This window comes from Psammomys obesus, unplaced genomic scaffold, assembly GCF_907164565.1.
Source record: "Psammomys obesus unplaced genomic scaffold, mPsaObe1.curated_primary_1811, whole genome shotgun sequence".
NCBI lineage: Eukaryota > Metazoa > Chordata > Mammalia > Rodentia > Muridae > Psammomys > Psammomys obesus.
This window is the reverse complement of record NW_026592510.1, coordinates 4,118,700-4,132,776: the sequence shown is the minus strand read 5'-3', so window position 1 is coordinate 4,132,776 and position 14,077 is coordinate 4,118,700. Positions and strand designations below refer to the sequence as shown.

Below are 14,077 nucleotides of genomic sequence, written 5' to 3'. Positions count from 1 at the left end.
ATTTAGGTAATTCCTCATTTAGGACTCATTTATCAGATGACTCTAGGCTGTGTCAAGCGGGCGGTAAAAGCCAACAGTGACATGAATGATATGCATAATGATTTGCCCTACACTTTTCTATAACTTGTCACCGTAGATTTCTCTTTTTCTGGCATCACGACAAATACGTGAACTGCATGTTAGACTACGACATCATTAGTTGACAGGATTCACTGTAATCTGTTGGGACCACAATCTAATACATGATTCCTTATTGTCAAAAACCCATTATAGCGCTGGAGACATGGCTCAGCCATTAAAGGTTAGGCTCACAACCAAACCATCAAAAACTCATACACAGCACATGACTGTACATAATGCTGTATAGGATTTCACGCGTACTCGTGTGTGTATAAAATAGATATTGTATGAGTAATGTGTGCGTATAAAATACATAATACACTATACAGTCTTAATGAGCTTAAACTCCTTCTCATGGGTGCTGTTTCCCTTTGAATACAGCTTGGAGTTGTAGAGCTTTAGGGCTAAGCATTAATATGCTTAAGGGTCATATTATAAAATACAGTATATTAAAATAAGATCTTAGTTCATGTTCAGCATTTCTACAGACAGGCACATAAGAATGGCATATTTCCAGTCTCCTACCTGTCTGTTCCTGCAAACTCACATGCCCTACGGATGAAAAGCAACTCTATGAATACTTAAGTCACTTTTTGAAAGACTTTTTATGCCCTCTTTGTATGGTGGATAAGCTGGACTAGCATGTTAATTGGGAATGCAGCTGCGTGTCTAGTTAATGATACGGCTCCCTAGGTGTGCATGCAGGAGCGGGGATGAAGGCACACACACACACTGCCCCAGAGGATACTGCCGATTCTCCTCTAATGACCAGCTCCACAGAGAGTGTCTGAGCAGAAGGGAGATGCGTGGGACTCAAGTACCTCAATAAGAAGGTCCGGTAACCGTCCCAGTTTAACCAAAGGGCTCACAGCAAAGCTGAGAGATGTCACAGGACCCAGGGCAAAAAACATTTTAATCTTCTTCGCCAGCTCAGGAACCTGGGAAAATGCTATGAAACCTGTGGGGCAAAAGAAAGAATTAGTACTTCGTCAAAAGAACACAAGACAGGTCAGCCATTACACCCTACACCGGAAGCCCATTAACAAGGGACACTTCCATGGACACTTGAACAGAGCTTTAAAACATTCTGGCTCAGAAACACTGAATTTGGTTCCAGATTCAAGCCTACAGTACACATGGAAAGAAAAAAAAAAATCTTCCCTGTTCCCATAGCAAGGTGAACCCTATAGCTCCGCCCCACACTTCGGCTCCTCCCCCTCTTTCCATCCCTTATCTGTAGGCCTTCTTGCAGAACACCAGTAACTCAAAAGCCACATTTGGACTTCTCTAGCTGCAAAGTATCTTTTACACTTCTCGTAGAACACTTGGGAAACAATGCACTGTAATAGACAAGTCACCTAGTCACATCAGAAGGGATGTAAATAAGGGCGTAGGTGCAGCTCCACTTTCTGCTGCACCGACGAGGCAGTTCAACATGTTAACACTCAGACTCTTCACTTTGTGACTCTCCTTGCAGAACGTATTCTACCGAGGACACGTGCCATGAACAAGAAGGCCTTAGTGAACCCCAAAGGGGAGAATCTAATAAATTATGGAACATGTTCCCAGCCTCTCTTTAAGAGACACTTGCTTGTTAAAATCAGTGCTAATTCTCATTTTTTAGGCTTTGCAAAGTTTTGTACTTTTCTTTATGATAAAAAAAAAAAACACATCGTAATAGCCAAAATCTGGAAATAACCCAAATGTCCCTCAACTGAGGAACAGATACAGAAAATCTGGTACATCTACACAATGGAATACTACGCAGCAATTAAAAACAAGGAAATCATGAAATTTGTGGGCAAATGGTGGGAACTAGAAAAGATCATCTTAAGTGAGTATCCCAGAAGCAGAAAGACACACATGGTATATACTCATTTATAAGTGGATATTAGACACATAATATAGGATAAACATACCAAAATCTGTACTCCTAAAGAAGCTAAATAACAAGGAGGACCCTAGGTAAGATGATCAATCCTCATGCAGAAAGGCAGATGGGATGGACATCGGTAGAGGGAGAAAACGGGGAACAGGACAGGAGAGCTTTTGAAAGAATCTACCCAGCAGGGTATCAAAGCAGAGGCTCACAGCCAAACTTTGGGCAGAGTGCAGGGAATCTTATGAAAGAAGGGGGAGATAGAAAGACCCGGAGGGAACAGGAGAGCAACAGAACCAAGAAATCTGGCCACAAGAGTCTGTTCTAAGATTGATATTCCAACCAACGACCATTCATGGAGATAACCTAGAACCCCTGCACAGATGTAGCCCATGGCAGCTCAGTCTCCAAGTAGGTTCCCTAGTAATGGGAACAGGGGCTGTCTCTGACATGAACTCAATGGCTGGCTCTTTGATCACCTCCCCCTGATGGGGGAACAGCCTCATCAGGCAACAGAGGAAGACAATGCAGCCAGTCCTGATGAGACCTGATAGGCTAAGGTCAGAGAGAAGGGGAGAAGGACTTCCCCTATCAATGGACTTGGGAGGGGCATGGAAGGAGAAAAGGGAGGAAGGGTGGGATTGGAAGTGAATGTGGGAGGGGGCTTCAGCTGGGATACAAAGTAAATAAATTGTAATAAATAAAAAAATTTAGAAAACTGCATGGTATTGGCATAAAAACAGACAGGCTGATCAATAAACTTTAATTGAAAATCAAAAGTAAATCTATACACCTATGGACACTTAATTTTTTAAAAAGAAGCCAAAGCTATATAACGGATAAGAAAGTATATTCAACAAATGTTGTTGGTCTAACTGGATGTCTGCATGTAGAAGAATGCAATTAGGTCCATATCTATCACCCTGAACAAAACTAAAGACAAAGTGGATCAAAGACCTCAACATAAAATTGGATACACTGAATCTTATAAAGTGAAGAATACCCTGATTCATTGGAACAGACTTCCGGAAGAGAACACCAACAACTCTAACATCAACAATTAATAAATGGGACCTCATGAAAGGCAAGACAAAATGTTCAAAATGACAACATGGCAGACTATAAAATGGGAAAATATTTTCACTAACTCCACATCTGACAGAGGGCTGGCATTCAAAATATATAAAAAACTCAAAAAGCTAGACCTCAACAAAACAAATAAAGCAATTAACAATTAGGGTACAAACCTGAACAGAGAATTCTCTCAACACAGGAACCTCTAATGCCTGAGAAGCACTTAAAAAACTGTTCAACATCCTCAGTCTTCAGGGAAATGCAAATCAAAACAACTCTGAGATTCCACCTTACACCTGTCAGAATGTCTAAGAACAAAAACTCAAGTGACAACGCATGCTGGAAAGGATGTGGAGCAAAGGGAATACCTCTCAATTGTTAGTGGGAGTGCAAAGTTTTACAACCACTTTGGAAATCTTTTTTTTTTTTTCCTTCAGAAAATTAGGAACATTTCTACATCAAGACCCAGATGTGCCACTCCTGGGCATGTATCCAACAGATCTTCCATGCTACCACAAGGCCACTTGCTCATCAATGTTCATAGCAGCTTTATTTGTAATAGCCAGAAACTGGAAACAACCTAGATGTCCCTCAACCGAACAATAGACCAACAGAGACAACTAACCCAGTCCCATGGTGGCTTCCAGAGACTGAGAGATCAACTAAGGAGCATGCATCATCTGGACCTAGGACCCATGTAGACATGTGACTGATAGGTGGTTTGGTCTTCATATGGGGTGCCTGCTGAGGGGGGGCTGTTTCTAACATGGACTCCATTGCCTACTTTTGGATCACTTGTCCCTGGCAGGGCTGCCTTGCCTGGCCTCAGGGGATGAAGATACGCTCAGTTCTGAGTACAAGCAAATCTTACGGAGGCATTTTCTAAATTGAGAGTTTCCTACCCAAATGACTTTTGCTCGTATCGAGGTGACATAAAATTAGCAGGAAACTGACCTTTCTCACTTGACACTCCAATATAATCTCACCTTTTTTTATCCCCAAGATTGTATATTAAAATCATAATATAAACAGCATAATTTAAAAGTTAAAAAAAATATATTGAACTGAGAAGAAAGCTCATTCCATAAAGCGCTTTTCATACATACAGAACCAACTTTAAACCCCGAAGTGACATGAAAAAGCCATGTGCTGCAGTCTGCACTTTTAGTTTGGGCCCTGGAATGGCGGAAACAGGTGAATCTTTGAGGCTGGGTGGCCAGCCTGTCCAACCTAATCACTGTCTAACCCAGGCTCGTGAGAGATTCTGACTCAACAGAACAAGACAAGGCAAGTCTTGAGAAGGATTGATAGCTAAGATCTGACGTGAACCCACACATTCACACACACAAAAATGAACACACACACACTTTGAAACATACTACTTTCATAATCAACATGAAAGAAAAATGCAAATAGCTTTCAAACACTGTGAAGCGTAGACTCTGAACCTTGTAGTTCATTATGTCTCACCTAATTTTATTTCTTTAATTACTGACTTATTTATTTGGGGTGGTGCTGGAGGTTAGACACCAGGGTTCAAACATGCTAAGCAAGCACCGGAACTGAATTGAACCTCCGCCCGGGGGGACAGCAACATGTCCATGTCTGCAACCTGAGGGTCTTCATAAACCTGAGGTTATGCATGTACAGGAGCAGAAAGTATACAGGAAGTCTCTATACATTGATGTTTATACAGGGTTGTTCATAACTGCCAACATTTTGACAAGTATATTTACAAGTAGGTTTCCTTACGACTCTTTAAGCATTCTGACACTAGAAAATTTTTTATTTTTCTACCCTCTCGCATCCCTATGTTACTTAACCTGAAAAAAAACACATTAACAGGTTATAGCTCACATGAATTCTTTAACATTTTAAGACACTTAACAATTTACACAAAAGTCTGAATTTGCGTAGATTATTACTGAAAATTCTTTGCCCTTCTCGTGACTTCAGCTTAGCATTTAAAAACAAACTGTATTTCACTTCAAAGGCATGTCGCCTTTTCACTCTTTACCGCATACATACCTATGCTGCCCCCTTGGGAATGACCCACATAGTACAGTTGCTGATGGCCAGTTTTATTCAAAATGTAGTTGACTGAAGCAGGTAGGTCATATTTTGCCATCTCATCAAAACTATAATCCGGAAAAAAAAAAAGGGCTCTTTAATTGAAATAGCACACAAAAATAGAACAGCACGCAAATACTTAGCAGGAACTGTGTGTTAGCACACACTGAGCATGGGTTCAGAATACTACCCGTGAGTAGGAGCACGGCAGTCCCCTACATCTCCTTTCAGCTGTGCCCCCTGGAGGTAACACCTCTAAGTTTTTACATTACAAATTAGCTTGATTCACTTGACACAGTTCCTGAAAATGGGGTGACATGACATATCTTCTTTCATATCTGGCTCTCTCCATATTGGTATGTGACTCTGGCTATTTATCCCCACCTTATTATGTGAATACGCCACACTTGATTCACTGACTTTACTGCTGGCGCGCCTTTGAGTATCCATTGTTATAACCAGCATTATAAAAAAATATACGTTCTAGTAAATCGTGACTCCTGACCAGGATGGCTCTAGTTTCATCAAAGGGAAGCAACCATCTACAGGGACAACCTTCTGTGATAGCTGGTACGCCAAAATGTAGTCTTTAGCCAAGTAGGGGTGTGTGTGTGTGTGTGTGTGTGTGTGTGTGTGTGTGTGTGTGTGAATGTTTGTGTGTGTGAGTGAGAGTGTGTGTGTGTGTGTGTGTGTGTGTGTGTGTGTGTGTGTGTGTAAAGTAAGAATCTTATTGTTAGAAAGCACTCAGAATACTCCAACTCTGAGGAGACTTCTTCCTTGAATCTTCTACTTGAGGGCCAAGTGAGTTTATATGATAAGACTTTATCATGCCCAATTTATAGATAAGGAAACAAACACAGAGTTTATACATTTTGTCAAGTGTCACACCATAATTAATTGATAGAGCCATAAGTGAGAGAGAGAGAGAGAGAGAGAGAGAGAGAGAGAGAGAGAAATAAAGTGAACAGCTAGGTAATAAAATAACATGTGTGTTATGGTAGGGGGGGGGTTGCCTGAGATTTAACCTAGCAGCCCACACCCAATGCCAGGAAGGTTACGAATAACTTAGGAATTCCCAATTGAATCTAACCACTTATGCAATCACTTATTTAAATTTACCTTCAGGCTGGTTTTAAATCCCTAACAAGTTTCACAACTTTTCAAAAGACATCAGCAACCTTTTTATACAACTTTAGAGTTCTCCTGAATATGCCTCCCTGCTTAAATCTCCACATTTTCTGCCTTAAGGATGCTAAAGACCCAAGTCATAGCCGACTGCGAAATACCTGAAGGCCCAGAACTCATCTTGGTCTATGGAGAGGGTCTTGTGCTTCCGAGACCAGGTGTTTCCCCTGCTGTTCCCCATCCACACGTCGAAGTCGGCATCCGCCAGGATGAAACCCAGGCTGCTCTTGTCAATGTTGGTAACCCAGTTACTAGAATCTGCCAGCAACCCATGCTGAAGATACACAACTGTTTTGGGACCTGAAAAACAGATGTTTAAAAGGTGTAAGCTCCAGCCTTCTCCACAAACATGATGCCTTTGCCAAACAATCAGTTGTTAAGGGAGACCAAAGCAATGGCAGCGACAGAAACATATTAACGTATGGAGCTAACAGAGTATGCCTGTGGAAGCTGAGGGACATGTTTTCTTTAAACATGTTGACAAGGAAGCAGCAAAACTTCCACTTTCTTTCTTTCTTTCTTTTCTTTCTTTTTTTTTTTTTTGTATGTCTGGTAAGAAAACATTGACTTAAGCATCAAAAAATTGTATAGATTCGGGGGAACTTTCGAAATGTTCATAGAAAATTGCTCACAATGATTACAAACAAAAGAAAGTGAAAGGCAGAGGTCACACCCAGCAATGAGACGGTTCCATACACCTGCCGCAATGGCTGAACCCTGAACAGAGACAACACCAACTGCTGGCCAAGACGGAGAGACACACGGCTTGGCCGCCAATGATGGCAGAAAGACAGCTCAGTGCTCACTGCAGCTTTGCTCACCATTTCTAACATCTGAGAAGAACTACAGACGCTGGGCAACAGTGACGTGTCAGTGTGTATACCCGAGCGTGTTCATGGAAGCTGAGCCTATGCTTGTGCAGGAGCAGAAGGCGTAAGAGAAACCCCGATACACTGATGTCCGCAGTGGATTTATTCATGAGTGCCAAGATTCGGAAATACTGGCTACTTAGCCCTGCATCTGCTCTATTTTGATGTAGCCCTAAATCTGTTATAAAAAGCAAAGTCTAATAAAAAATGTATAGTGTCAGTTGAGGAATAGATACAGAAATTGTGGTACATCTACACAATGGAATATTACTCAGTGATAAAAAAAAAAAAAAAAAAAAAAACAAGGAAATCATGAAATTTGCAGGCAAATGGTGGGAACTGGAAAAGATCATCCTGAGTGAGGTATTCCAGAAGCAGAAAGACACACAGGGTATACACTCACTCATAAGTGGATATTAGACCTATAATATAGGATAAACATACCAAAATCTGTACACCCAAGGAAACTAATCAAGAAGGAGGACTATGGCTAAGATGCTCAATCCCCATTCAGAAAGGCAAAGATGATGAATATCGGAGGAGGGAGAAAACAGGGAACAGGACAGGAGCCTACCACAGAGGGCCTCTGAAAGGCTCTACCCTGCCGGCTCTCGAAGCTGATGCTGAGGCTCATAGCCAAACTTTGGGCAGAGTGCAGGGAAGCTTATGAAAGAAGTAGGAGATAGTAAGACCTGGAGAGGACAGGAGCTCCACAAGGACAGCAACAGATCCAAAAAGTCTGGGCACAGGGGTCTTTTCTGAAACTGATACTCCAGCCATGGACCACTCATGAAAATGGCCTGGAACCCCTGCTCAGAGGTAGGTAGCCTATGGCAGTGGCCTCCATAGTAATGGGGACAGGGACTGTCTCTGACATGAACTGATTGGCTTGCTCTTTGATCACCTCCCCCTGAGGGGGGAGCAGCATTACCAGGCCACAGAAGAAGACAATGGAGCCACTCCTGATGAGACCTGATAGACTAGGATCAGAGGGAAGGGGAGGAGGACCTCCCTTTTCAGTGGGACAGGGGTGAGGAAGAGGAAGGGTGGGACTGGGAGGGGAGGAGGTACAGAGGAGATACAAAGTGAATAAACTGCAATTAATAAAAATAAAAATAATTATTAAAAAAACAAAAAATTATAGTGATATAATAAAATCTTACAGAAGAAGACATGGATTGAGACATTGAGACGAGCATCTCAAGGGGGACACAGGGGAAATGTGGGGTGGGGAAGGGTGGGCATGATAAACATACGTTGTGCTCATGTATTTAGTACTCAAAACATGTTAAGGAAATTTAAACAGGAAAAAACAGACATGAATTCAAAATGTGTTTATGATTTTGTCTTTTATTCACTTCTACCTTCTATTAACTTTCTACTCCCTGAGACAGCTAAATTGCAAAAAAAAAAAAAAAAAAAAAAAAAAAAAAAAAAAAAAAAAAAAAAAACAAAAAACAAAACAAAACAAAAAAAAAAAACCAAAAACAAAACTCAAAGACTTGGATGTACAATGATCCAAGAAAAAACAAGCAAACCTCAACAGAACTAGAGGGTGGAGACCACACAGTAACTGATCAAGCAAATCCTTATTAAGCACAGACTGTGTGACAGGTCCTTCTCAGCAACAGAGATACAGCAAGAATGAAAAGCAGAAGAAAACACCTTGGAGAAAAAATAGAAAAGAAAGTGGACCAACCCACTTTCATCTGTCCATCACATGTGCTTCTTTGCTTTGATGGTATTTTCTTTGAGGGTATTTTATGGCTAAATTTCCTGTGAAAGTTCTACCTTCAGAGAACTGTGCCATCTCTGCCTTCATCTTGGGAAATATGAAAAATAATCACTAAAATTTTGAAATTATGAACTAAGTGGCACAACAGTTACTGAAATTCCTTGCCTTGGGAAGCAAATGCAAATGCAAAAACAAACAAACAACAAAACAAAGCAAAAACAAACAAGCAAAACTGTGAAATATCATTTTTCAGGCCTGACAATGACTGCGTTTCACAAGAGGAAGATGACTTCGTGAGGGGGAATTTCCCCTGACTCCCAAGACCCAAGTCTACATGGGAAGCTACTTCACTCCCAAAAGTCACGGGGGGAACCAGCTGAGGTCTAGGGAAGTAATAAAACCATAGGCACGAAGGGAGGAGGCCAAAGTCGAGCACTGTCAGCATGACACAGAACTCAGTTTATCCCAGCCATAAAGTTTCAAAGGACTGATTCAACTTCATAATTGGTAGCCAGGGTCAGTGATCTTAGACTCCCGGCTGAGGGGGCCCTTGCAGGTCTCCAGGAAGGCTGAGACCCCATCACAATGGACCCACCTCAGAAATTAGCTTTAAATGGCACACTTCTTCACCTGACCCTAGAATTGTATGGCCCTCCTCAACCTGGCATCTTAAGTTCCTTGCTAGTCTGGGAGGAGCCTGCATACCAACCAAAGGATCTGTATGCTACTGCAATAGCAGATTCTAAGCAAAATGGTAAGAGGGTCCTTGTATGTGGTACACACCCATTCCCACAGTTCCACACTAAGCAGTACAAAACTAGAGCTGTCCCTCCGCTTACACCTCCCTGAATGAGCCACATAACCCACCAGCTTCACAGGAGCTCAGCACCCAGCAAAGTGGGACCTTTGCCTTGGACAAACTCAATGCCCAAGGGTTGGTACAACCATTCCTGAGATAGGCTTTGGCCTAAAGGCTTCCTAAATGAACTCTAGCCACATAATAACCCAAGCAAGCTTCTAGAGTCAGGACAGCTTGGCACTATTGTTAATATTGTTCAAAACAGAAACCAATTATATCCCAGGCATCAAGTCATTGTATGGATTACATTTTCATATCTTTGGTAAGGATGAGGTGACTGAATAAAAAAAAAAAAAAAAAAAAAAAAAAAAGAAAAGAAATAAAAAAGAAAAGGAAAGGACATGACTGGTCCTAGTATGGTGAAGGAGAAAGTTTATCATAGATAAAAGGCAGAGCATAGCCAGAGGCAGAGTCCAGGGTGAACATGGAGGAAAGGAAGGAAGGGAGAGGTCAGGAAGGTAAAGGGTAGACCAAAAGGGACCAGGTAACCAAAACAGCTGGATTATATAGAAAATGACAGCTGGGGTAAGGGCAGCCCCTCTCTGGGCTGAAGAAGTTTAGGGTAGGGGGCAAGGAATGCCAGATTAACAGAAAGGGACTGAGGGATGCAGAGAACCTGGCATCCAGGTCTGCTTTGACATGTTAGTCATTTGTCTTTGGTTTGAAACCTAACAGTAACTTACATGTGGAGAAAGCAACTGGTCCTAAACATTCAGACAGAGCTATGTCAACACTAAGATGCAAACCTATCTCACTTCAAAGATCTTGCTTTTAGCCAGTGATCTAAAGAAAAAATAATAACTAAAAACTAGAGACGAGGTATGCACACAAACATTAGGTCTGTCTCCAGCCGGCTCACAGCAAGCCAAGCTACCTACGCCAAAACTGGCTTGAATACTGCATCATGTATTGAAAGAACAGAGTGATTATGAAACAGACACATTATGGGCTCTGGTTCTGACCTGGAGAATAAGGAAGTCCATACTTTCTAGCCTAGAATGGCTTGTTTTTGAAACTCCCTTGACTATTCCAAATCAGCCCATCAGAAGTGTCTTCAAGCCCACTCAAAGGGAGCTACGGCCAGCCACTTGATTCCACCATTTAGCTTCATTATCCCACAGCAGTGGTGGAAGGGTGAAAATGGCACATGCCAATGGGAGGGGTGAGACCTGGACTATCTGGAGGAAGAAACAAGGTAGAGGATGGGTGAGTGAAGTGGGGAGGGAGCGTCGGGGAATGGAATGCCTAGGACCAAAGTGTAGATCCCAGGAGGCTGAACAACAGATTCTGATACCTAAGTTGCCAGAATTTTTTTTTTTTTAATTTATCAGGAACAACGCTGTAATCCCAAGGGCTAACAACAAGGGCTGAATGGGTGGGACTTCAGACACGAGGTACAGGACCGTTGTCTTTAGGTCGCTCCAGCTGTTTTGTCAGGGGAAATTCCTTAACTCCCATAGCCTTGCTTTCCTCATTTGTGGATCAGAGAACTAATGCTTCACCTGATGAGTCGTGTGTGACAAGGGGCAGTTGGCTTGTCCACAGAAAGCAACCAGAGGACCACGTGACCTTCATCAGCGTCCAGGACGTTGCATTCACATTTCAAAATCTACCTGTAGGAGACAGGACGACGCGCACTGCCTGAGTGAACCCGAGACTCTGCAATACCAGGTCCAGCCAAACACAGTGCTGCTTTCTGCACCCCTGGCAACAGTCACTGTGAGCATTCAGCAGCAAGAAGGCAGCGACGTCATCCACATTATTTACTCCTTCACTATAGCCCCCGCAACTGCTAAAGCTGAAGCCGTTACAAGTGCGCACAGTGAAATGCAGGGAATGCATGAAACAGCAGCATTTTCCTGTTAGTCCCGGTGGCTGGTTCCTACCCACCCACTAAGAACATGAATCACTCTGCGCATCACAGCCACACTGAGTACGCTGCCCTCCCGGTCACCACTTAGAAAGCAGCTGTTCCAGTTGCAGATCTACCAGCACGGTCTAGCAGTAGTTAGGTTTAAGACTCCCTTAATGACAGCCCACAGTATATAACTAACAATGCCAGCAAACTTATCATACCACACTGTTAGCACTGCCCTATTTTATTATAATTCTTGCTAATGTCCTACGATCTCTAGCATATTAACCAAATTTTATCATGGGTATATTTGTATATAAATAACATGGTATCTACGGAACTGGAAAGTATCCAGTTTCAAGCATCCACTGGAGATACTGGAATACATCACCCATTAGTAAGTGGAGACTAAGAGTTGTGTAGGTACAGACACAGACAGGACACTGTATTCCACAGTTCACTGCACAGTAAGACTGGTGCGGGACCTCATCTACCATTCTTCTTAGTTTGCAGACTGAAGTGTGGAGAAGACCATGCCCCAATGTCACACAATTAGTATATGGTAGATCACCTCCATGTCGTACAACATGAAGGTGGCCATCATGCCTGTGTGGAAGTACCATTTTTGCCTTTCCCTGCCCTTCCAGACCAGAGAAGTTATGTCCACAGTTAGATGAATGTTGGGAAATGAGTCAGCTCTGGAGGGAAGCCAAGGGGATCACAGAGAAGCTCAGCGGGGGAACTCACACTTGCACCTGACTTCCAGATGGTTCTACTCGCTGTATGCATCTTCAGAAGCTTCTGCCCCTGGTAAACAAATTCAGGCATGCTTCTGGAAACTTCCTTTGCTTCTTGCAGTTTCGGATACACTCCCTGCCACAGAGGACTGGATGCTAAGAAAGCAGGTACCAAGATCATGGTGACATTTGAAAGTTAAAAAGAGAAGATTTGACTGCCTCTGTCTTCCTGAGTGCTGGGAATACAGGCCTGCACCACCTTGCAGATCTCTGTGAGTTCGAGGTCAGCCTGGTCTACAAAGTAAGTCGAGGAACAGCCAGAGCTACACAGAGAAACTGTGTCTTGAAAAACAAAACCAAAAACAAACAAAAAAAAAAGAAGGTTCAGTTTGACGCCTCACTGCACAGGGTAAGGAGCCTGCCTCACTGCATCGCCTAAGGAGCCTTACTGCTCAGGGTAAGGCACCTCACAGACCTTACAGCAGTGATGTGGTAGGTATTATTCGTACCATGTAACAGATGAAGAAACTCATAAATAAACTGCCACCATCACACTTAGGCCTGTGACTGGTGCTTTCAGTATGCTCACATTACTCGACACAGCCCCTAGCTTTACTTTCCTGTGGAGGCCTGCTTGTTAGTCAAGCTGCTCTGTTATTGAGTATTCAGCGAAAAACATGCTTTCAGCCTGGCCTTCACCTTGATACAGAGATAAGAGGATGTTCCGCCAAGTTCCTTAAAACTTGTTTGTGTGATGTGAGACCATATCTGCTACAGTGAAGTAGTTTAAGAAAACAAGCTTGGCAGTCCCATGAACATGAACTTCTTTGCTGTATTGATGAGACTTTGTTTTTTGGTTTTTGGTTTTTTGCTTTGCCTCTAAAAAGGAATTGTGGAATAAACTAGAGACTGCAGGCTTACTGACAGCCCTCTCAGCTGTTTCTGTGTGTGGTGTGACTTGCTTTAATTACTTCAGTCCTCACTCCCCACTCAGGTACTCTTCGACTCTGTCAGTGGGCTCCGGCACCCTCTATAGTAAGCCCACAGATTTTGTCCCTGGTTGTCTCTGAGCCTGGAAGGTAGAAAGCATTGACCCAGTTGTGACCTAGAACATCCAGAACAGCAGACATTTGTACTGTGGCTATTGGAGACCATTCTTGCAACTTTCTGTTTAAAATACATTGTCTCATAGGTGCTTGTGAGCCTGGGTGAGTGCGCGCGTGAGGACATGAGTGTCTGTGTGTATGTGTGTGTGTGTGCATCCTAGCGGATGCCACAGGAGACATTAGATATTCTCCCAGATGCAAGACAATAGCAGCAGCTAGCCAAGAAGGGGAGGGTGTGGGGAAAGGGAAGCGGAGGGCAGGACACTGTGTGCTCCTCAGTGCTACACCTCCCCCTTTGCTCCAACCCCTTCAGGGTTGGACAAACAGACTGTAAAGCCAGCAGGACTTATGCTACTGACTTTAAAAGATTCAGTTGCAATCCCCTCCTCAATGCACCATCAGAAGCCCAGAAAGCCTGGGCACGCACTCGGCCTGCAAGTGCTCAGTGCCTCTGCCACAAGGAGTCACATGCCAGATTCTATAGGCCTACTGAAGCTGCATTTAAGTAATTAATTAACTATACATAAATAAATGAATGAATAAAGAAAGAAAGAAAGAAAGAAAGAAAGAAAGAAAGAAAGAAAGAAA

General features: G+C 42.9%; 1 protein-coding gene across 2 annotated transcripts in view; it reads right to left on the bottom strand.

Annotated features, from left to right (window-relative positions):
- The window catches only part of Lipa (lipase A, lysosomal acid type), a 79,009-nt gene that overhangs the window by 14,447 nt on the left and 50,485 nt on the right, over positions 1-14,077 (bottom strand). For both annotated transcript variants that reach the window (XM_055614140.1, XM_055614139.1), the window contains exons 4-6: positions 6,430-6,628; positions 5,102-5,211; positions 942-1,078 (exon numbers count right to left, since the gene is read on the bottom strand). In XM_055614140.1, the coding sequence (XP_055470115.1) occupies positions 942-1,078; positions 5,102-5,211; positions 6,430-6,628 (446 nt within the window). The remainder of the gene's footprint in view (positions 1-941; positions 1,079-5,101; positions 5,212-6,429; positions 6,629-14,077) is intronic.